General features: G+C 44.5%; 1 protein-coding gene across 1 annotated transcript in view; it reads right to left on the minus strand.

Annotated features, from left to right (window-relative positions):
- Window positions 1-15686: 15686 nt before the first annotated feature.
- Window positions 15687-22342, minus strand: part of NPY1R (neuropeptide Y receptor Y1) — a 42829-nt gene continuing 36173 nt past the window's right edge. Inside the window, exons 2-3 of the mRNA XM_029618627.1 lie at window positions 20174-21016; window positions 15687-18033 (exon numbers count right to left, since the gene is read on the minus strand). Coding sequence (XP_029474487.1) covers window positions 17617-18033; window positions 20174-20953 — 1197 coding nt within the window. The 5' untranslated portion in view covers window positions 20954-21016 and the 3' untranslated portion in view covers window positions 15687-17616. The remainder of the gene's footprint in view (window positions 18034-20173; window positions 21017-22342) is intronic.

Consider the following 22342-nt stretch of genomic DNA (forward strand, 5'->3'; position numbering starts at 1 on the left):
AAAGGTGTTGAGGTGTTGATCTCAGGACCTTTAGATAAAGCTATTTCTGTGTTGTTGCCCTAGAGAAAAAATCTTTGAAATAATTTGGAATATAGAAATACCATAACTTGTTCCTGCTTTACTGGCAAATTGAAGTGTGGAATATGAGAGAGAGTTATTAAATATTTTTTTTACTCTATACTTTTTCATAAAGTCAGCATATTTAAACAGGGCTGAAATAATTATCTTTTGATTTCTCTTAGCAAGAACTTCAGTCTCAGTTAGATCAGAGCTTCCCAAACTGTGGGTTGGGACCCCAGATGGGGTCACAAAACCTCCAGCCGGGGTCACAAATGCCTCAGAGGGCAGTCCTCTCCAGACATCACCAGCAGCAGAAGTAGTGGAAATCAGCATGGGATCTTTGAGATAGCGTGCACTCTCAGGTCCTACAATGATCCCACGTTAACAGGAAGCCATGTGTGAAGAGGGACTGGGACCACCTCAGGGCCTGTGAGCTTTTACTGACTCACAGATCCTGTGCTGACTCTCATTACCAATGCTGCTGCCAGTTGCAGATCAACATCAGGCATTGGACCAGACATTGGGGAAGAATGGGCAGAGTGTGCACAGGTCTGTGCAGGTTGTCACTTCTTCTCTATACTCTCCCATCACTGAACTTACCTAAGAGAAAAATGTTGCCCCTGTCATCAGCCTGCCCTCTCTTCCCACTAGCTGTCATCCACTTATCGCCTGAGGCCCAAAGGAAAATGTTGCTGCTGATCCCAGTCAAGGGGATGTTTGGATGGGGGCTGTTTGAAGGGAGAGATCAGATAGAGGAAGGGTTTGAGGGTTGGATCAGTGGGAGAGGGATTGGCTGTGGAAGGTGAGAGGAGGGATGCAAGAGAGGAGCTAGGGGTGAGAGTATCAACTGGGGGGTATGTGAGAAAAGAGAGAAGAAGGGATGACAGATGATCATTTGGGGTCACAAAAATGGCTTGCAGGTGAGAGGTTCAGTGGGGAGGATATAAAAAGCTGGAGTGGGTGAGCGAGAGGATAGGCTGGGAAGGGGAGAGGAACTGAGGGATGTAAGAGGGGATCAGCTGGAAGGGCAAAGATTGAGAGGCCCTCTGGAGGGGAATGGAGGTTGAGAGAGGGGATCAGTTGGAGTGCAGGTATGGTGAGTGGAGGGATTGTTGGAGGCGAACTACACCCCCGCGAATTAGGTTTGGCTGTACTCGGGGGGTTGTGTGAATTTTCAAGTGCTAAAATGGGGTCACATTGGCTAAAAATTTGGGAAGCCCTGAATCAGATGATACACACCTTAGTAACATTGTAGCCTGTGGAAGATTGGCAGAGAAAGGAAGTCTGTCTATATTATTGATTTGGTTTGAGTTAGTGTAGTAGGTAAACCACTGTATCCTGAGACTTCTGCGTAAGATTGTCCTCGATCACATGCCACCAAAGCTTCACATCATTCCTGGGTCAGTGCTCTCTATCCAAAAGTAGCACTCTCAAAATTTATTAACCAGAAATAAATTAAAGATAAGTGTGCACCAACAAATTGTGACACAATTTTGTTAAATTGCACTACTGCAAACACACATGGATAAGCAAGAATCATAGTCATTGAGGTTAAAGAGAAAAACTGTTTATACTTATCTGAAAAGAAACTTGGAGGATTCTAGAATATCCTGAAGAGCGTGTAATGATAAAAGGTTAATCCGAAGAATCAGATTTCTTGAATTAAAGTTAAGAATTCAGCATTTGTTCCCATTAAGAAGTAACTGAAAAAATACTTATCTGATGGTATCTTGGGCCAGGATTCACCATTCTTCGCAGAATGATGAATCCTGCGGAAATGGGGGGCGGGGGGGGGGGGGGGGGGAAGGGGGTTAGACCTGCGAAAGCTCGCAGCCTTCGCAGCAAGGCGGTGCGCCGGTTGCCGGCTTTCGCACTGAATAGCGCCACCATGAAAGGTGATTTAACAACGCCTTGCAGGAAGGATTGGAACAGCAGATGAATAACTTTGGGCCGCAGTGGGGGAACAAAGGTAACCAGAGTTGCCTTTGTTTGTGGTGGAAATCCGAGCCCTAAGGGGTGAAATGTTAGTATTGTATTGGAATAGGGCATTGGGGGGGAGGGGGAGAATCTTGTATAGTTTGGGGCTGCTACATGAGATGGCCTATGAGCAAGGGGGGGGGGGCTGATGCTCAGACCATATGGTAGCCCTCACTGGGGCAGCGGCGGGGTAAGATGTTGCGATCCCCCCTGTTGCTGCGCTACAGGTGGTCTCTCACCTTCCTCCGGAGGCCGCTCCGAAGCCAGGGCCTCGCCTGTGTTCCATCCGGGACTTGCTCCAGGGCCTGAGAGGCCTAGCTGTGCCTGTGGCTTGCTTGCCAGCGTTTGGACTTCCTGTCTGGCGACGCCCTTCTCCTAGGGGCCAGCCCGCAGCTCTCCTCCTTATTTATAGGGTCAGCGGTGGGCGGTCCTGGCAAGCTCCTCCCAGGGAGTTGCCTTCTACCTCCAGTATATAAGGACTTCCTTGTCATTTGCAACTGGCCTGCGGATTGGGTTCTACAGTCGTCTGTAACCTTGCCGATCCAGGTCCACCATGGTCTGCCTTGTGTTGATGGTGCCTTGTCCTGTCTCTGTCCTGATGTTGGCCTGCGGATCGGGTTCTACAGTCGTCTGTAACCTTGCCGATCCAGGTCCACCATGGTCTGCCTTGTGTTGATGGCTCCTTGTCCTGTCTCTGTCCGGATGTTTGCTTTCTGATGTTCCTGATGTCTGCCTTGATGTGTTCCTGATGTCCTGATCCAGTTCTGCTCGCTTCTGCCCTACGTCCTGACTGGTTCCTGAGCCTTCTGTCCTGTTGGGCCCTGGAGTGGCCAACAGGAGGGATTCGTCCCCCGGGCTCTTGAGCTTCCCTGCCTGCCAGCCGAAAGGGCTTCGGATGTCAGTATCCAAGCATCGGAGTTCCTGTTCGCCTGGATCTTCCGCTTTGTCTTCCCTGCACCCTCCTTTCCTCAGCGTGGTCCGTGACCAGCCTTCCTGGGCTGTGTAGGGCGCGTCTGGGACGGGGTGGTCCGCGACTCAGTCCCGTGGGTGGGCTGAGTAGGGCGCCCTGATGGACAGTGCCATGTCTCCTTCCAGCCCTCCTCTTCAACGTCTTGCTTCAGCCTGTCTTAGATGTCTGCTTCAGCCCCCGTCTGACGTCTTCAGTGTAAAGGACTCTGTCTGCCCTCGCCTCTGTCCGGCCTGCTGCCCATTGCCGTTCCCTGCGGCAGGTCCGAAAGGGCTGGGAACAGTCGGAGGACCGTTCATCAGTCAACTTCCCTGTGTTGGCTACCATGGGCGTGCAGGTCCGGCTGAGGGTCGGACTCCCTACTTCTGTACCCGCCTGGCTCACCATGCCTGCCCAGCTCACCTCTCACGGTGTGGCTGGGGCTCCTCCCTAGCTTTCGCCGTGGCCCAAGGGCTCACCACCCTCTTGAGACGACCGCGCCCGCGTGTGCTCGTAACATAAGAGATAGGAGAGAGACGGATTAGCCTTACCACTGGGACGTGGTGCTAAGTGACTGTAAATGATGAGGGGGAGGGGGAGGGGTGGTGCTTTGTTTTGATCGTATGTTAATTTGAGGGCCTTGGGTTCTGTTATGCAATAAACTGCGGCCTTGTTTTAAAAGCCATAAAAGTGTTTTGTGTTTTTTATGGAAGGGGGGGGGGGGGGGAGGATGTGGTGAGCCGCATGTCTGGACTCCCCTATGTTAGTGAACATGCTGTTGGGTAGATTTATATGTATTTTATATAGTGTATGCCCATTTGTGTATATGTGCATACACGCGCACCCATAGAGCTGTGTATATGGGCGCACTCGCACATATTTTAAAGTTATCTCCCTTTGTAGCTTCTTTCTCAAGTGTGTGTATTTTATTTTTCTTTCAACAACAAAGGACTAGATTTAAGTATTAATTTATCTCATAGCTGATAAAGATAGAATTGGACATCACTTATCACACCCACCAATTAATATTTATTATGAAACTATGTTACAGTATTTTGATGGCACCTGTTTAGTTGATATAAATATTTTATGCAACATGAAGTTATGTGCAGTGAACACAAGTAGATGGATCGGTGTAAAACAGGATTTTATTGAAGCTTGCCCGACTCTGGCCGAGTTTCGCTCAAAGAGCTGCCTCAGGGGCTTACAAGCCACACGAATTGGCTTAAAACGTCTCAAAAGTTATCACGTAGCCAAGTCGAAGAAGAATTGCACAGCAGGTTTATTTTTAAAAAAGAATATCAGATCAAATACTTTTAAAAGCAAAGCTTTAAAAGTCTGGGTATTGCATTCCGAATCACCGCTCAGCATAAGTTAAACTTATGCTGAGCGGCGATTCGGAATGCATGCAGCACTTTGAGCAAAACTCGGCCAGAGTCGGGCAAGCTTCAATAAAATCCTGTTTTACACCGATCCATCCACTTGTGTTCATTGCTGATAGCCACCTTGGATCGGTTACCGGTTTGTTTTCTTGGACATGAAGTTATGTGCCTTATTGTGAACCGTTGAGACGGCATCTAGCTAAACGACGGTATGGAAAAGATTTTAAATCAATAAATAAATAAAATAGGTTAAATTCTGCTTATCCCTTAGATAAGCAGAATGGAATCTTTCAACCTTTTGGGATCCTTTTGAGATCCTGCTGGGTACTTGTGATCTGGATTGAGCAATTTAGAAACAGATACTGGGTTTCATGGACCCTCAGTTTGAACCAGTATGGCAAGTCTTATGTTATTACTTAAAAATCAGTATTTTACTGAGCTATTAACTGATAACTTGGCTCATCTGGCAGAGTTTGCAATGTCTCTTCTCACTCCCCACCTTCATTCACAAAATGTTATAATCCTAAAATAAACATCCTTTTGCTTTCACTATCCTGTTTCCTAATTTCATGTAAACTGTATGTGTTCATTCACTTAAATCAACAACCTGAAACCTCCTTTGCTTTTGTCTCAAAGTTTAAAATGTTCTAGTTGGTTTGCCTTAGTTTCCTTACTTTGGCTCTTGCTTTTCCTTCACTTGAGCTAGCAGTCTTGAAAACTCAGTCTAATTATTTATAAATGGTTTACAAAGTCTTAAAACAACAAAACTAGAAAAAAGGCTTTCATAAATGATAATTCACTTGGCAATTACAGATAATCATTGCACATTCCCTATTTTGATTCTTTTTACTTCAGTCCTGAAGAGATATTCATATTATTTGTATTTAAAGGTTTTGGAAACCCCTTCTTACTTAATCCCTCCATAATGAATCTAAATAAATCAGGGGCACTGATGTGCCGATCCTTATCAGAAACCCATTCAGAAAATACACTGATAAATAAAAAGCATGAAAACCTTCATTCCAGAAAAGTATTAAAACTATATGAAATTCTTAGGATGGCCATAGTATAGAATGCTTTAGAGGCAGCATGCACCACCCATGGAAAGGAATCTCCGACATTGTTGAACTGTGACACCTTCTGGCCAGGCTCATGGTGCATGGAAGGTGCAGCATTCTGTTGTTTGTTACTGCGGATTATTATGTTATGAGCTAGGTCCTACTCAGTGGGAAGCTCAGAAGAGCAGAAAGAAGTTGCAAGGAATTATAAAAAAGATTAGCATCATGGGACACTAAAGAAATTAATAAAGCAAGTAACAAGGCATTTTTCAGGATTGTTGGAGAAAGGAGGATAAACCCAGGTAGACTTGTAAGACTTAAAGGTGACAAGGAGCACTTTGTTGAGAGAGATAAAGACAAAACAGAAATGCTGAACAAATGTTTCTGTTCTATATTCACTGAAGAAGGCTTTGGGCAAGGACCACAGATTGTTGGCAGGGGTACATATGGGAGTGGGTGGATGTTCATACTATACCATTTACAGAAGAGAATGCTTGTATGGCACTAGGAAATCTGGATGTGCACAAAGTCAGGGAGCCACATGGGATGCATCCTAGAATTTTAAAGGAAGTCAGAGAAAGACTTGTTCAATAGATCTTTGGAGATGAAGTCGTGCATAAAAGTGGTAGCAGAGAGGAGGCTGGAAACTACAGGCTGGCTATTCTGGTGAGAAAATTAATAGATATTCTGCTAAACTATCTACAAAGAAATCATTTTACCAGAGGCCAACCATGTCAAACTAACTATAAGACAGCACGATTGGTCTTAGGCATTAATATGGCTGGAGGACAGAATGCTGTGGACTCCAGCCTTTCCTGCATGCAGCAGTGCTTTATTTACAATCAGCTCGATCCAGTATCGTCCGCTCGAGGATTGCCCGTCTGTAACGTGCTCGTAGCGCACAATTCGGGCGCGCAAGGCAGTTCGGTGATACAGTGTCCAGTTTCACGCGTCCGTATCGCTTCTGAAAACAGACGCATAACCCTTTCCACACCCGGCATGTAAATGAACGAAAAAGCTGTATAATGAAGGAATTAGCTATTCCCCTGCGATACTGTAACGGGCGCTGATATTATCTCCTCCGTAACCCGCTGTTTCTGCCGCGGCCTTAACCTGCTAGTTTACCACCGCCTCCCCCTAGTAGGAGTTAGTGTAGTGTAGTGTAGGGTAAAAACATTGCTTACCCGCCCTGGTCCGTCCGGTCTCCTGCAGCCCCGTCCGGACCGGACGGGGCTGCAGGAGACCGGACGGGACCAGGGCAAAAAAAAACAACGAAAAAGTAGCAAGGCTCGGGCCTGCTATGGTAAGTGTAAAAAGTGTAAAAAACAAAAAACCTGTGTGTTATATAAAAAATAAAACAATTTTAAATACCTGTCGGAGGGCCGTGGGTCCAGGCGGCCGGTGGGCGGCGGGCAGCCATCAGCGGCATCCGGTAGTCCCTTCTCCCTTCCTCCCTCCCTCCCCTGCCTGGATGAGCGCCAAAATCGCACGGGCGGGTCGGCAGCGGGGGGGGGGGGGGCGGCAGCAGGATCCGGGAGCGGCGGGGTAGGCAGCAGCGGGGTCCGGGGGTGGCAGCGAGATCCGGGGAGCCAGCAGCGGCAGCATGTTCGATCGCGCAGGCAGGTAGGTGGCAAAGTAAAGATGGCCGCCTGCATGGGAAAATCGTGCAATTGGCCGCTGAAGACGTGACGTCACGACGTTTGGCGTCACGGGGTGTGACGTCACGTCTTCAGCGGCCAATTGCACGATTTTCCCGGTGCTGGCGGCCATCTTTACTTTGCCACCTACCTGCCTGCGCGATCGAACATGCTGCCGCTGCTGGCTCCCCGGATCTCGCTGCCACCCCCGGACCCCGCTGCTGCCTACCCGCCGCTCCCGGATCCTGCTGCCGCCCCCCCCGCTGCCGCCCCCCCCCCGCTGCCGCTGCCCCGGACCCCGCTGCTGCCTACCCGCCGCTCCCGGATCCTGCTGCCGCCCCCCCCCCCCCCCCCCCCCCCCCGCTGCCGACCCGCCCGTGCGATTTTGGCGCTCATCCAGGCAGGGGAGGGAGGGAGGAAGGGAGAAGGGACTACCGGATGCCGCTGATGGCTGCCCGCCGCCCACCGGCCGCCTGGACCCACGGCCCTCCGACAGGTATTTAAAATTGTTTTATTTTTTTATATAACACACAGGTTTTTTGTTTTTTACACTTTTTAAACTTTTTACACTTCCTGGTGCCTGTCATTTCAAATGTCATTTGAAATGACAGGTACCAGCGCACCCAGGTTACTGTATAGGCGCTGTTACAGCGCCTATACAGTAAAATGGGTTGCGCGGGCATAACCCTTCCCTAACGCTTCACAGCCGCGGCATGCATTTGCATGCGATTAGAGGAGAGTATCGGGGAGTTAGTGAAGAGAACTGTGCGTGCGGGGAGGAAGGGTGCGCCTGACACTACCTCACTGTTTTTACCGCGGCCTTACTGGATCGAGCCGAATGCAAGCAAAGTAGTAACATAAGCAGTCTGCTTACCTCAGCAGCACAATTCAATGTTACAGCACTCACGGTTAGGACAGACTTGTAGCAGGTCTGCCCTCTCCTCATGAAGTAAGGTTAAACACACAGGGTCATTCGTCAAGCTGCATTAAGGCTTTAACATGCATTATATCACATATATCATGTGATTATACATGGTATTTTGCATGTTCCTACCTATATACCCGCCCCTATTACAATGACCTTGCCATACAATTTTCATTCATAAATAATGCAAATGCATGCAAAGAAGGCATTACTAGGCAATTTGATGCAAATATTATATCACTGCTGACCAAGGTGGTGGTCAGCTGTGATAAAATAATAACACTTCCCTGGTAAGTGTTAGATGTGTGGCAGGAGGCCCCAGACCCTAACTTGGGTCCCAAGGCCCTCAACACATTTAAAGTGGCAGGGAAAAAAAAGAAAAAAAAAATGCAGCCAAATGGGGAGATTGAACGGGGTTCATTGCTGACCCCTGTTTCAACCTGGGGTTGGCCCCAACTCCCCCAAAATTTAAAAAAGTTTAAAATATGTGTGAAGTGGACACAACACCCCCTGATGTCCAGCCTCCCCCCCCCCCCCGCATAGTAAAAGCCCCCTCCTGAAGCAGTCTGCTCTCCCCACCCTCTGGCCCCCCAATGGAACAGCTTCCACCCCCTGGTCCCCCAAACAGTCAAAGCCCCCTCACCCTGTCCCACCTTCCTCCCAATGGAGCTGGGCCCCTCCCCACCCCCTGGCCCCCCTGAAGGAGCAATCACCCCTCCCCCACCCCCAATGGACAATCCCCTCATCCCTGCCCCCCTTCAGAGACCCACTTACCTTATCGTCTTGGTCGGCTCCATTTTCCAAAATGGCATTCACCTCACCTTGCCCCAGCCATATGCTGGGGTAAGCTCCAGGGACTGGACTCAAGTCATTCCCCTACCTCATCCCATCCCCAATGTTGGATTGATGATAAGGTAAGGGGGGGTCTCTGCAGGGAGGCAGGGGTTGGGGGTTTGTCTATCGGGGTGTGGGGGAGGGGCCACATTGACCGGCAGCCTCAGGTTGAACCAGGGGTCAGCAATCCATGGACCTTATCCCAGTCACAAGGTGGAGGCAAAATGAGGTCAGTGCCATTTTGGAAAATGGCACTGACCGGGACGGGCGGGGGACTTGGACATCAAGGGCGGCTGCTGCCGCTGCTGCTGCATGCACACTTTAAACTTGTTTTTATTTTGGGTGAGTCAGGGCTCCTTGACTGGCAGCCCCGGGTTGAAACGGGAATCAATACCCTGCTCAACCTCCCCATTTGCCTGCAGTTTATTTATTTTGGCGGCCCCATGAGGTGGAGGCCACCATTGTGTTAAAGGGCCTCTCGCTACATTCTTTTGGCCTGTGACACAAAAGAATGCACCATCAAGCTGTGATGTATTTTAGGGGGAGGGGTGACTCCCCCCTCCCCACGATAGTGGGACCCCCTCCTGCAAGAAAACATCATGGCTTGATGAATCTAGGGACAGTTAGGACATAAATATGACAGTGTATTAATTACATGCTATCTACGGTAGCTATCATCAAAAAATATATAAATATATTTCCCTCATCCTGGGGATCGAATTGCTCAACCAGCAAATGAAGGAAAAGTGGATGCCCAACCAGTTCTGAAGTCTGGGAGGAAAGAGGAGAAGCAAGTCAGCCACCAGGTGTTTATCATAGTGAAGGAGAGTGATAAAAGGTGGAGAATACCATGATGAGTTGTGCTTTCCAGGTATTTCAAGGGGAGTCCTTAATGGAAAGGAATACTCCAAGTTGCCTAGGAAATTTCATATTCAGTTCAAGAAAAAGGAAGGGACCTTAAGTGATAGACCAAAATATCACAGCTTTATGTGGATACAAAGTCACCAGTTTACAGATTTTAGTATAATGTTAGAATGAATTGTAGAAATTGACATTTTCCATGTTTTAAGTTTTTCCTTAGTAATACTACGTTGCGACACCAGTTCCGTGTTAGCCTCATCCTTGGTATTTATTAAGGGAATGACAAATTACACCTAAGGTTCTGGAGGTCACCCTCCCTACCCCGGCAGATGTCCCTGCACTGGGACAGAGAAATCAATGACGTTGTGGAACTATAGATTTAGCTACGGTATTTAGAATGAATCTGTGTCTTATTGATTGTCCCACTTACAGTCTCATTAATTTTTAACCATTGTCTTAATAAATTAATTTTCTATAGTCTTTTGCCCTGCATGTTTGAATTGATTAGATTGTAATCTCTATTGAGCAGAATCTGTCTCTTATATATTTTTTTGTATAGCGTTTTATGTTTTAAGTAGTTCTCTAGCCCAATAAATCATTCATTTAAAAATACACTAGTGGGAATCATTTATGTTAGTTATTTAATGAGAAGGAAAGGGGGAAGCCCTAGAAGATGAAAAGAAAGTGACCAAAAAGTGAAACCTTAAGATGAAAAGGGGAGGAATGAATAGTGCTGCAGGCTGCAGGTTTATATATATGAACTACAGGGAATAGCTAATTTACTCAGTGGCAGTGCTGTGTGCTGTCATGTGGGAGGACCTGGGTTTTGATTTCTGTGCCCAGTTTCTGCTTCTTCAGACAGCTGGGGTTGGGGATGCTGCAGAAACAGCATTCACAACCTTAGAGAGGGAGCCTCAGTCATGGCACAAAAGTGACAACTCATTGTCAGACCTGGGTGAAAATGTACGCGGCTAAAGAAGGAGCTGTAGTTTGTGGTCTCTAACTGAAAGACGGTTGGACTAGATAGAAGGATGGATGGGGAGAGTAAATATGGAGAAAATCTCAAGTACTAATGAATAAAGGTTCATGTTCATGGAAGTCCAGTAGAGTAGAATTAAACTGCTGGATCATAAATAAATAAATAAAATTAGATTAAAAACGGGGATTCATGCTGACAGGGAAGTGAGAGCTGGCGGTGGAATTGTCCTTTCTTTCCCTCCCACCAGCACAGCACTGTGGCATCATCAGAGGGACACCTGGAGCCTATTTCTCCATCGAGGCTGTAGCGCAGAGCCACCAGTGCGCAGCCAAAGGCGCATGCCCCTTTGAAAAACGACTTCTTTTCCTCTTTTTTTGTTTTCTTTTAGTTTAATTTATGAGGATGAGGAGGAGGAAGAGGAAAGGCAAGATGTATAAAACTCCTGCCACCCGAGGTCCACTGGACTGTCCACACATAACTACCTCGGTAGGGGCAAGTGAGGTGGCCTCTAGTTCTTCCGGGGCCTCCCTAAGCCCCGGGGTTGTTCTACCTCCACCACAGCCTCTAAGTGGAGGTAGAACAACCTCCACGTCATTCTAGGGAAGGTAGAATGACGTGGAGGGAGAACAACGCCATTCTAGGGAAGGTAAAATGACGTGGAGATAGAACAACCTCCACGTCATTCTAGGGAAGTTTTTGCGGCTCCTGGTGTGTATACAGAAGGTAATGTGGATCCTCTGTCAGCCTTAAATGGTTTTGTTCCTGAGGCTGAAACTTATCTAAGTTAGACCTGAGAAGGAGACTGTGCCAGCTATATCATCTGAGGATAAGTAGAGTCTCTTCTTTATTGGACTCATTTGAAGATAAAACAGATGCTAATGTGAGGGCTCCATTACCTCCAGTTTTACTTTTTCATAATATTTCTGAGATGAGCCACATGATATTATTACCCTTATTGATATATGGAGACTGGTTCATAAAGTGGAGAAGGTTATGTCTTCAACTATATCCCAATTGCAAAAAAATAACATGCGAAAGCTTGCTAGGGGTGGAGTCGGGGCGGCAAGGGGAGGAGTTGGGGCGGCGAGGAGGCAAACACTGCGATGTCTTCACTGGCGGCGATAAGTTAAGCACCATTATCGTCGCCGTGATCGTGCCCAATAGCTCCATCTTTCACGGTGGTGCTATTGGGTGCGATAACACCGCAGTGATGTGATGGCTGCCGGCTTTTGCAGGCCCGCCCCCCGTTTTTGCTGGATTCACCATTCTGGGTTAGAATGGTGAATCCAGGCCTAAGTCTAAACTGTAAAAACATGAAGTCAAATTGAAGTCTTTTGATAGTTCCTTTGTCACTATTGGTTCCTAGTTATGTACATTGCAGGCTACAGCAGTAGCTCAGATTAAATATAATTTGCAATTACACCATCAATTAGAAGCCTTGGAGAAGCCTTAGAGGGTTTTGAACGTCTGGGCTTTTGAATTGTCCACTGCCTAGATTATTATCAGCTCAAGAGTTATTTAAAAAATATCTAATTAATATTCAATTTTGTCCTGAAGAAAAAATTTCCTCTTTTATCAAAGATTTTTTCTGTGTCTAAGTATGGAAGGATTGGTGCCCCCTCTAAAGGTGGATTGGATACCTTTATTATGGAGAATTTCCCTCTTTCAGAGTTTTTGGAACCATCTATGGATGATGTATCCGTGAGAGCAGCACTGAGGGACAGAAACTTTCAAAGCAGCAGGCAGATGCACCACTGTGCGTGTGCATCGGCCCGTGCCCAGGGATGTGGCAGTTTTATAACTTGCATGTGTATATGCGCATGTTATAAAATAGCCTGGCCGTATGCATATGTCACCGGTAAATAGGGGAATTTTAAAAGAGGTGAGTGCCAACACCGTTCCCAGTTCTGCCAGTTTGTCCCAAGTTTGTCCAGTTAAGAGAGAGGTCCTCCAAGCTCCCTGGTTTGATAGCCTTCATTTCCTCCAGTTAGCCCTGACCATTAAAATCCCACAAATCTGCCTATTCTTCTTTATTTTTTAACTTACACATCATCCATAGCAGAAGTAAAGTTAGCTGGCAGGGGGCCTCAGCATACACTGGATCGCTTAAGCATTTGCATGCACATCTCTGGTTCATGCTCCAAAACATCCATGCCCTGCCCAGACAAGGCTCATTCCATTCCCCTTTTTGAAAACTTCCAAGATGTGCGCCCCGCGGGAGATTTGTACAAGTCTCATCAGCTTTAAAAATCCACTCACCGTGCATTAGTCCAACTTATTTGTAGGGATGTGAATCGTTTTAGGACGATTAAAATTATCGTCCGATAATTTTAATATCGTCTTAAACCGTTATGGAACACAATACAATAGAGATTCTAACGATTTATCGTTATAAATCGTTAGAATCGTGAGCCGGCACACTAAAACCCCCTAAAACCCACCCCCGACCCTTTAAATTAAATCCCCCACCCTCCCGAACCCCCCCCCCAAATGACTTAAATAACCTGCGGGTCCAGCGGCGGTCCGGAACAGCAGCGGTCCGGAACGGGCTCCTGCTACTGAATCTTGTTGTCTTCAGCCGGCGCCATTTTCCAAAATGGCGCCGAAAAATGGCGGCGGCCATAGACGAACACGATTGGACGGCAGGAGGTCCTTCCGGACCCCGCTGGACTTTTGGCAAGTCTTGTGGGGGTCAGGAGGCCCCCCCCCAAGCTGGCCAAAAGTTCCTGGAGGTCCAGCGGGGGTCAGGGAGCGATTTCCCGCCGCGAATCGTTTTCGTACGGAAAATGGCGCCGGCAGGAGATCGACTGCAGGAGGTCGTTCAGCGAGGAACCCTCGCTGAACGACCTCCTGCAGTCGATCTCCTGCCGGCGCCATTTTCCGTACGAAAACGATTCGCGGCGGGAAATCGCTCCCTGACCCCCGCTGGACCTCCAGGAACTTTTGGCCAGCTTGGGGGGGGGCCTCCTGACCCCCACAAGACTTGCCAAAAGTCCAGCGGGGGTCCGGAAGGACCTCCTGCCGTCCAATCGTGTTCGTCTATGGCCGCCGCCATTTTTCGGCGCCATTTTGGAAAATGGCGCCGGCTGAAGACAACAAGATTCAGTAGCAGGAGCCCGTTCCGGACCGCTGCCGTTCCGGACCGCCGCTGGACCCGCAGGTTATTTAAGTCATTTGGGGGGGGGGGTTCGGGAGGGTGGGGGATTTAATTTAAAGGGTCGGGGGGGGGTTTTAGGGGGTTTTAATGTGCCGGTTTTGCGATTTTACGTTTTTTCGATTTTTTACGATTTTCACGATTTTTTCACGATATTTTACCCCCCCAAACGGCAACAATACGATTCCCTCCCCCTCCCAGCCGAAATCGATCGTTAAGACGATCGAGGACACGATTCACATCTCTACTTATTTGTGCATCCCCTATTTAATGAGCATGTTAGGCTTTTAAAATTCACTGCTCTCAGCAGGATAAGAATATTGTTTTTCAGAAGGCTTGTAAGAACAAGGATTTTAGTTCCTGTAGGTATAAAATTTAGGTTTTTCCTGATGTGACTTGTGCTACACAACTGTAAAGGAAACAATTTTTGCAGCTTGGACAAAAGCTTTCAGCTTTTGGGGCTACTTTCTTTCTCAAATATCCCTGCAATGTTTGAGGATCCCTGCAATGTTTGAGGATCCCTACATCTCAAAACCTTTTATCAGAGATAAAACTGTAGGATAGGGATTATAACTAGGTAGAAAACAAAATGTAAGTGCTTCATTTCCCTTTGTATTTCTTTTTCTTATTATTCTTGGGTCCCCTTACTAATTAGTTCATGGCTGTGTAAGAATGTATGATTGCTTTTGAATTATTATTTTGTCATGATTTTCTGTTCCATTTATTGTAAATGAAAATGAGGGGAAAATTAATAAAAAATATTTAGAAAAAAATAAATAGATTTAAAATAACTTTTGGGAATAGGGCAATGAAAGATTGCAAAAGTGATATATTTTAGCATATGCAGTGTTTTTTTAATGTGAAAGATGGTAAGAGAGTGAGTGAGAACAAAGACGCAGTCTGTATCAGATAATACATTTATTACCTGTCAATAGTCTACGAGATACGTTTTCACTGACAGATCATAACTGGGGCTATAACAGAAATAATAGTAAAGGTCATACGATTTCCTCTCATCCAATAGGCTTGCAAAATGCTATCTCAGTGTGTCATAATACTGTTAGCTTCCCATCCTATTGACAATCTAGAGCGGAGAGGCCAAAAAATGGCCACCAGGAGTAAAACTGTTCCTACAGAGGAATTAAGGCTAAATGAGGTTACTGTGCCCCTTTTTATCAGGTCGATCCAGTAAAGTGTGCTCCGTCGGAGCGCACTGTCACCCTGCTCTGGACGCGTGTTTTCCCTTACCCCTTATTCAGTAAGGGGAGGAAAACACGCGGCCCACCCGCGGCACCTAATAGCGCCCTCAACATGCAAATGCATGTTGATGGCCCTATTAGGTATGCCCGAGCGATCCAGTAAGTAAAATGTGCAGCCAAGCCGCACATTTTACTCTAAGAAATTAGCGCCGCCCAAAGGTCGGCGCTAATTTCTTCCGGCGTCAGGGAAGTGCACAGAAAAGCAGTAAAAACTGCTTTTCTGTGCACCCTCCGACTTAATATCATAGCGATATTAAGTCGGAGGTCCCCAAAAGTAAAAAAAGTAAAAAAAAAAAAAAAATTTTTGAATTCGGCCCGCGGCTGTCGGGCCGAAAACCGGACGCTCAATTTTGCCGGCGTCCGGTTTCCGAGCCCGTGGCTGTCAGCGGGCTCGAGAACCGACGCCGGCAAAATTGAGCGTCGGCTGTCAAACCCGCTGACAGCCGCCGCTCCAGGCCAAAAGGAGGCGCTAGGGACGCGCTAGTGTCCCTAGCGCCTCCTTTTCCTCGTTTGCACCGCGTCGCCTCATTTAAATACTGGATCGCTCGCACCGGCGAGGGGCCGGTGCGCGCGCCGGGAGAGCGGGCGTTCGTCCGCTCTCCCACGGACTTTACTGGATCGGGCTGTTAATGGGGTGTGCATGAGAAAAAAAATTGTATTTGGCTCATTTTGTTTCATTTTGTTCTCTTGTTTTTTGCCACTTTTTTATTTTTGTCACTTTTTTTGCATTTTATTTCATTACGTACATGCAGGAAATAGATTTTATGCGCATAAATATAATTTTATGGGTATGAAAATGTATGCACATAAAGTAATGAAATAAAACAGAATGAATGCACATCCCTTCTCTTTACTTACCTCACTTCTGAACCAAGTATAGGGTGCGAATCATCAAAACTTTGCTTCCCTGCTGTGCCTGTAGGTAAAATGTTTCGAGAATGGGGCACATAGTCTGTGCTTCATCTATTTACCTTTGTCAGAACAGCATTTTTTCTGACCTAATCATGCTCCCCATTTATTCTTTGCATGTCTAAAATCATTTTATCTGGATAGCTTCTAAAACAGTGTAATCATGCATAAGGAGGATGACTTGAAAGGCTGTTGTTTACAAGCGACCCTAATTTAAACAAGTTTAATAAAACTGGTGCACCATATTTGTGAACCTTTGCATTCAAAATGACGCTTGATGATGATGATGATGATGATGATGATTACAAAAGAATGGGCAGTAGAAAAAATTTTTTAAAAAAGGTCAATCCCTGCTTCAAATCACCCCTATCTCTTTAGACAGCACAAAGGCATTTTATGCAATGTTTTCATCTTGTCACACCCACATTCAGCACTCCTTGGTTTAAAAATAAATCTAAACCTTAAAAATATATATAATCATGTTAACACATATAGCATACAACCACTACTCTGACACAATATATAATATGCTATTTATAAAATTGCACAAAGGCACAAATTCATTTTTTACTTTATAACATTGGCAAAGTAGTTTTCAGGCATTTAAATGTAATATTATTATTATTATTATTATTATTATTATAGCTAATGTTCTTTTCTGCATATTGTTTAGAGGTTAATTACTTGGCTATGCACTGAAACAGAGAAGTACCCTTTGCATTTACTAGTGTTGCATGAGACTGAAAAGCATTTAGAAATAAAATGAGTAAATAGGTTCTGAACAGCTTGACAAAAAGCGAAGCCTCTGTAAGAATGGAAGCACAGGTACGGAATAGTATGCTAACCTACTGTTAAAATGAGAACTCAGTAAAACTTACCACTAATATCTTCAACACTGAGCACCGGTTTTGAGCAGTGGATCCCTATCTTACTTTATTTTGAAAATGCCATGCTTTTTATTAGACCCTCTCTGCCTTAACTTTTCATGATAGGGAGAATTAATTATTATGTTGGGCTGTATCAATGTACTCAGCTCAGGATAACCCTACATTATATCTGTAAACACTGACGCTACATTCTCTGTGTCCTTCATTCTGCATGTTTATGCCTGGCTAAAGTTCCATTTATTCTGCATGAGTCTAATGAGTGAGTAAATCTGTTCAGATCATATAAATAATTGCTAAGCCAGTGCTGAAGTACACTGTGTCCTATATAAAAGGGGGTTGAATTACCATGTGACAATATATGTGCATGCACTTTACTGTGTCCTATAGAAAGGTATGAAAGTATCACTGAAATGTTCATTGTTTTCATGTTTCTCCATATGCAGTGTGATACAGAAAATGTCTGTCCCTCTAGATTAGTTTAGTTTATACATACAGTATATATTTATACAAAGCTTAAATATGTCAAGAAGAAAATAAAAACCTTTTGTTAGCTCCAAACCAAGAACAAATGAAACTGTCTTGCATTTCAATTATAAAATAAGTTGCTGCAAAACTGCAATCAATTAACATTTTAAACGATGATCATATTCCTGGATAAAATAAAAATGTATCAAGAAATTGTGCTTATCCTTGAATGAAAATGTCCCACATGCTATTGCCAGTAGTTTTATACGCTTTCATCATATTTTTATGCAATTGGGCTTGCTTGCTTCAAAGATGTTTTCGAAACATCTGTGTGCATGGTAGACATAGCTATAGTCTCATAATCATCCTCTCTGGATCGAAAATCACAAAAATTAAAGAAAAACTGCAAATCCCTTTGAAAGTTCTTGTTGAGAAATCCATAAAAGATGGGATTCACACAAGTTGAGATCATTGCTGTGAGGTGGCAAATAAGAAATAGTGAATTGTGGCTACAAGTAGCAATGATCTCATAATTCCAGTCAAACACAATGTTAAAGATATTAAGTGGCAACCAGCAGACTGCAAATGCAACCACAATAGAAATAAGCATGATGTTGATTCTTTTAGTTTCATTGGACCTATACTTATTGTCTCTCATTTTATCCATCATGTTGTTTCTTCTTTTTAATCGTATATATATCTGAAAAATAAAATCAACAAAACCAATTTAGAGGTTTTTAAGTGGAAGCAATTCAGTTGCTGTAGACTAAATGACAAATAGAAAAAGAAATAAATGATTCATTGGATTACCTTGGGAATATAAACCCTTAGGGGCGGATTTTAAAAGCCCTGCGCACATAAATCCTTCTGGATTTATGCGTGCAGGGCCCTCGCGCGCCTATTTTGCATAGGCCGCTGGCGCGCGCAGAGCCCGGGACGCGCGTAAGTCCCGGGGCTTTCTAAAAGGGGCGGGGAGGGAGCGGGGAGGGGGCGTTCCCAAAAGACACGGCATTTCGGGGGCGTGCCGCGGCATTTCGGGGGCCAGCCCGGGGGCATGGTCGAGGCCTCCGGACCAGCCCCCGGGTTGGGTGACAGCGCGCCAGCAGCCCGCTGGCACGCGCAGATTTACATCTGCTTTTAGCAGGCGTAAATCTGCTAACAAAGGTAAGGGGGGGTTTAGATAGGGCCGGGGGGGGGTGGGTTAGGTAGGGGAAGGGAGGGCGAAGGAAAGTTCCCTCCGAGGCCGCTCCAAAATCGGAGCGGCCTCGGAGGGAACAGGCAGCGCGCGCTGGGCTCGGTGCGCGCAGGTTGCACAAATGTGCACCCCTTGCGCGCGCCAACCCCGGATTTTATAAGATACGCGCGGCTACGTGCGTATCTTATAAAATCCAGCGTACTTTTGTTCGCGCCTGGTGCGCGAACAAAAGTACGTGATCGCGCAATTTTTTAAAATCTACCCCTTATTTTTCTATGTTGCTAGTTCGAATGTGGTACAGCTTGGTAATAAGAGCCTCCATTGGCCTATCTGAAATGAGTTAGTAGTTTCAGTCCACTTGCTGGTGAAAATTTTCCAACTGGCTCCAGATTTTCAGGATAGGAAGCTCCAGTCTTGGTTTTACCTCCATTGCATGCTGGGACTTATTCTGATTTCCCTATTGCATTCCCTAAGAAAAGCAAGACTATAAGTATCTGCATGCAGAGGAGCAAAACCAGGACTGGATCAACCTGTCCCGAAAATCTGGAGCCAGTTGGCAAACCTAACTGATGGGCAGATATCCACATCATCACTCAAACCTCTGTCACAACTGGCAATAAAGTTGGCAAACTAAGCAGAGATGTTAAGGATTGAAAGGATACGTAAACTGAACTTCCCTCTCAGCCCAAGAAGGGATCCTTTTAAAAAAAGGTTTAAGACAGAGTGAAAAGGTATGCACTGTTGTTGTTTTAGCACTTATTCTTTCTTCTTTTTAATATTTGTGCTACATTAGAAGATTATGGCCATTTTTTAAAACGTATGCTCTCCAAACTATGACTCACGATTTCATACTTAATAGATTAGACTCCTATAATGGTCTATTAGTCGGACTCCCAGTAACGTCTACAAGAAGGTTACAAATTGTTCAAAACACAGCTACTGAATTTCATTCGTCATGCAATTCCTTCTTTGAAAGAATTGTACTGGCTTCCTGTGTCTTACAGAGTCTGTTTGAATCTACCCTATTTGGTCTTTAACCCCTTTCAGGACGAGAAAACACAATACAATAGGCTCACTCATGAATATATTTGGGGTGGACCAGAAAGGGGTTAAAGAACTTGCACAGAGGCTGTTCATCTTACCTTGCTGACCTTTTAGCACCCTAAATCATCCTCTTGAGCCCTCTGTTCATTAGACCAGAATTTATTAGAAGTCCTAGGCTCTAATAAAATGAGAATTCAGCATATTCATCAAGTAGCCTTTAGTTACTAGAGTCCTTTCTTATGGAATGCCTTAAATGCTGAAATTTGGAAGGAACTGAATTATTGCAGATTCCAGAAAGCAATTAAGACTTGGAGTTTCAACAAGGTTTTTATGAAATGATTCTGATTGAGGACTGTTTTTATATTATTTATTCTGATTGATTCGGTTTTATCTTTATTTCAGTTGAATGATGATATTGTCTTTTTTGTTTACTTTAATGTATTTGTAACAGTGGATGCTATATAGTATTGTAAACTGCTTTGATTTTTTTTTTTTTTTTGAAAGGCGGTATAATAAATCAATGAACTAAACAAAGCTAAAAAATATGAAAGTGTGTGTGTGTAAGAAATCAGTTCAAATAAAAGCTATTGAATTTCCTTACCTTCACATAACAAACAAAAATAAAGCAAAGAGGGCCAAAGTATTGGATCACGAGAAGTGTAGTAGTATAAGAAAGTCTGATTGCCTCCAAAGGAAAACTCTCCACACACACAAATTTCCCTTTGAAAGTCTCAATTGTTACATTCCTGAAGGGCTCATCAGTTAATACTTGATAGATCATGTAAGGAAAAGAAGAAGCCATGGCTAGTATCCAGATGGCAGAAATCCCTACGCAGGCATGCCTATTATTTGGTCTCCAACCTCGTGGGTTGATTATTAGTTGATGGCGTTCAATTGCAATGAGAACCAAAGTAAAAATGGAGACTGTTATGGAGACACATTGTACATATTGGTTCAGTTTGCACATTACCTCTCCAAAGACCCAATGGTCCATTAATGTGTAAACCAAAGTTAAGGGGAGACACATGATCGTTACTAGAAGATCAGAAAAGGAGAGGTTCACAATTAAAATATTGGTAACATTTCGCATCTCCTTCTGTTTTAAGATGATGATAATCAAGGCCAGATTTCCAGAGAGTCCAAGAATGATGACAGCACCATAAGCCAGCGCTAAAGTGAAGACCATGGCCAATGGCATGTGGCAGTCCTCTTCCCCAAATGGTAGAGTTATAGAGTGCTTCTCTGAAAAGTTAAGATTGATGGAGTGGTTTTCAATGGAAGAAAAAAATGAGGAATTCATCTTTTTGTGTATTTTTGTCCATACAATATCTTTGAAAATGATATCTTCAAAACAGCTTTTGAAAACTAAGCTTTTTTTCATTCTCCATGACTGGAATCATCATCAGAGTCTTACTTCTTCATTTCTTTGACAACTTCATGCAGCCTATAAAATACAAAAATATATACATTTATTATTGATATTGTCTTAACAGTATTAATATTTATTAGGTTTATTAGGAAAGCAATAAACAATTGATTCATCTGATATCCTAAATAATAATATTAGTTTCAAGGTCTTATAAAATATTAATATGTCTCACTTTCTGTAACTAAAGATTTCTGTCAAAAACATTGAATAAAAAAAATTAAACAAAAACAAAACTGACTTTGATTTAGTGTCTCTGACAGTTTGGGGACAGATTTATCAAGGACTTGTTCCATAAACACAGAATGAGAGGAAAGATTTAATTAATCAGGGCCCATGCTGGGTCAGTCCAAAAGTCCATCGAACTGAGCAAGTTGCCTTCAATGGTAGCTAATCTGGGTTACTTGATAATTTCACAACAGACTGCAAAGAGTAGATCCATTTCTTAATGCTCACTTTTCCTTATGGTGACCTCTTATGGCCATTGTGGAGTGGAGGATTAGAACAGCGAGTAGAGCAGCAGGCTAAGAACCAGGGCAATAATGGGTCATATCCCACTTCACACTGGCATTCCCTTGGCCAAAACACTTTGTCCTCCATTGAACCGGGTACTTAGTACTCATTTAATAAGTTTGTTTGGTTTTTTCCCATAGACACAGAACGGGGGAAAAGTTTTATAAATCAGGCCCTTAGATTGTGAGCTTTCTCTGGGACACAGACCGGAGTTAAAACTCAAATTGAGAATAGGTTTTCAAAGGCAAGTTACTAAACAAAAAATGTGTAAAATCCAGGTGTATATTTCAAAATAATTTAATTTATAATTATAATTTCCTTTTCCAAAATGAGTGAATAAGCATCAGTTAACGAGTTAAATGGGAGTGATGCACCAGATCAAGTTACTGAAAGAAAATTTACTCTAAGACCTGAAAGTGTTGACAGCGTAACATTCCCTCATAAACAATGCATAGAGGGAGTGTCTTGTGTGCCTGAAAAAAATATTAGTTAAAAGGAAACCAATAAAATAGTTAAGCACACAGATAACATCTTTAATAGTCTAGGACATGGTCTAAAATCTAAAAGTTAATTTTTAAAGCTTGGAGCGCACCAAAACCGAGAGATACACGTACAAGTCGGGCCAGCACACGCCAAGCTGATTTTAAAAGCCGCTCAGATATGCACGTGCTTGCCGCTGCTCGCACAAATGAAAAGTTCCAAAAAAGGGGGCAGGGTGTGGGCAGGGCAAGGGCGTTCCTGGATTTTAACTTGAAATTAGCACATAAATACTTTCACGCACAGCTGTGCACCAGGGTCCCCTGCCGTGTAACTTTACTTCTGCTATAGATG

This window comes from Rhinatrema bivittatum, chromosome 1 (genome assembly GCF_901001135.1).
Source record: "Rhinatrema bivittatum chromosome 1, aRhiBiv1.1, whole genome shotgun sequence".
Taxonomy (NCBI): domain Eukaryota; kingdom Metazoa; phylum Chordata; class Amphibia; order Gymnophiona; family Rhinatrematidae; genus Rhinatrema; species Rhinatrema bivittatum.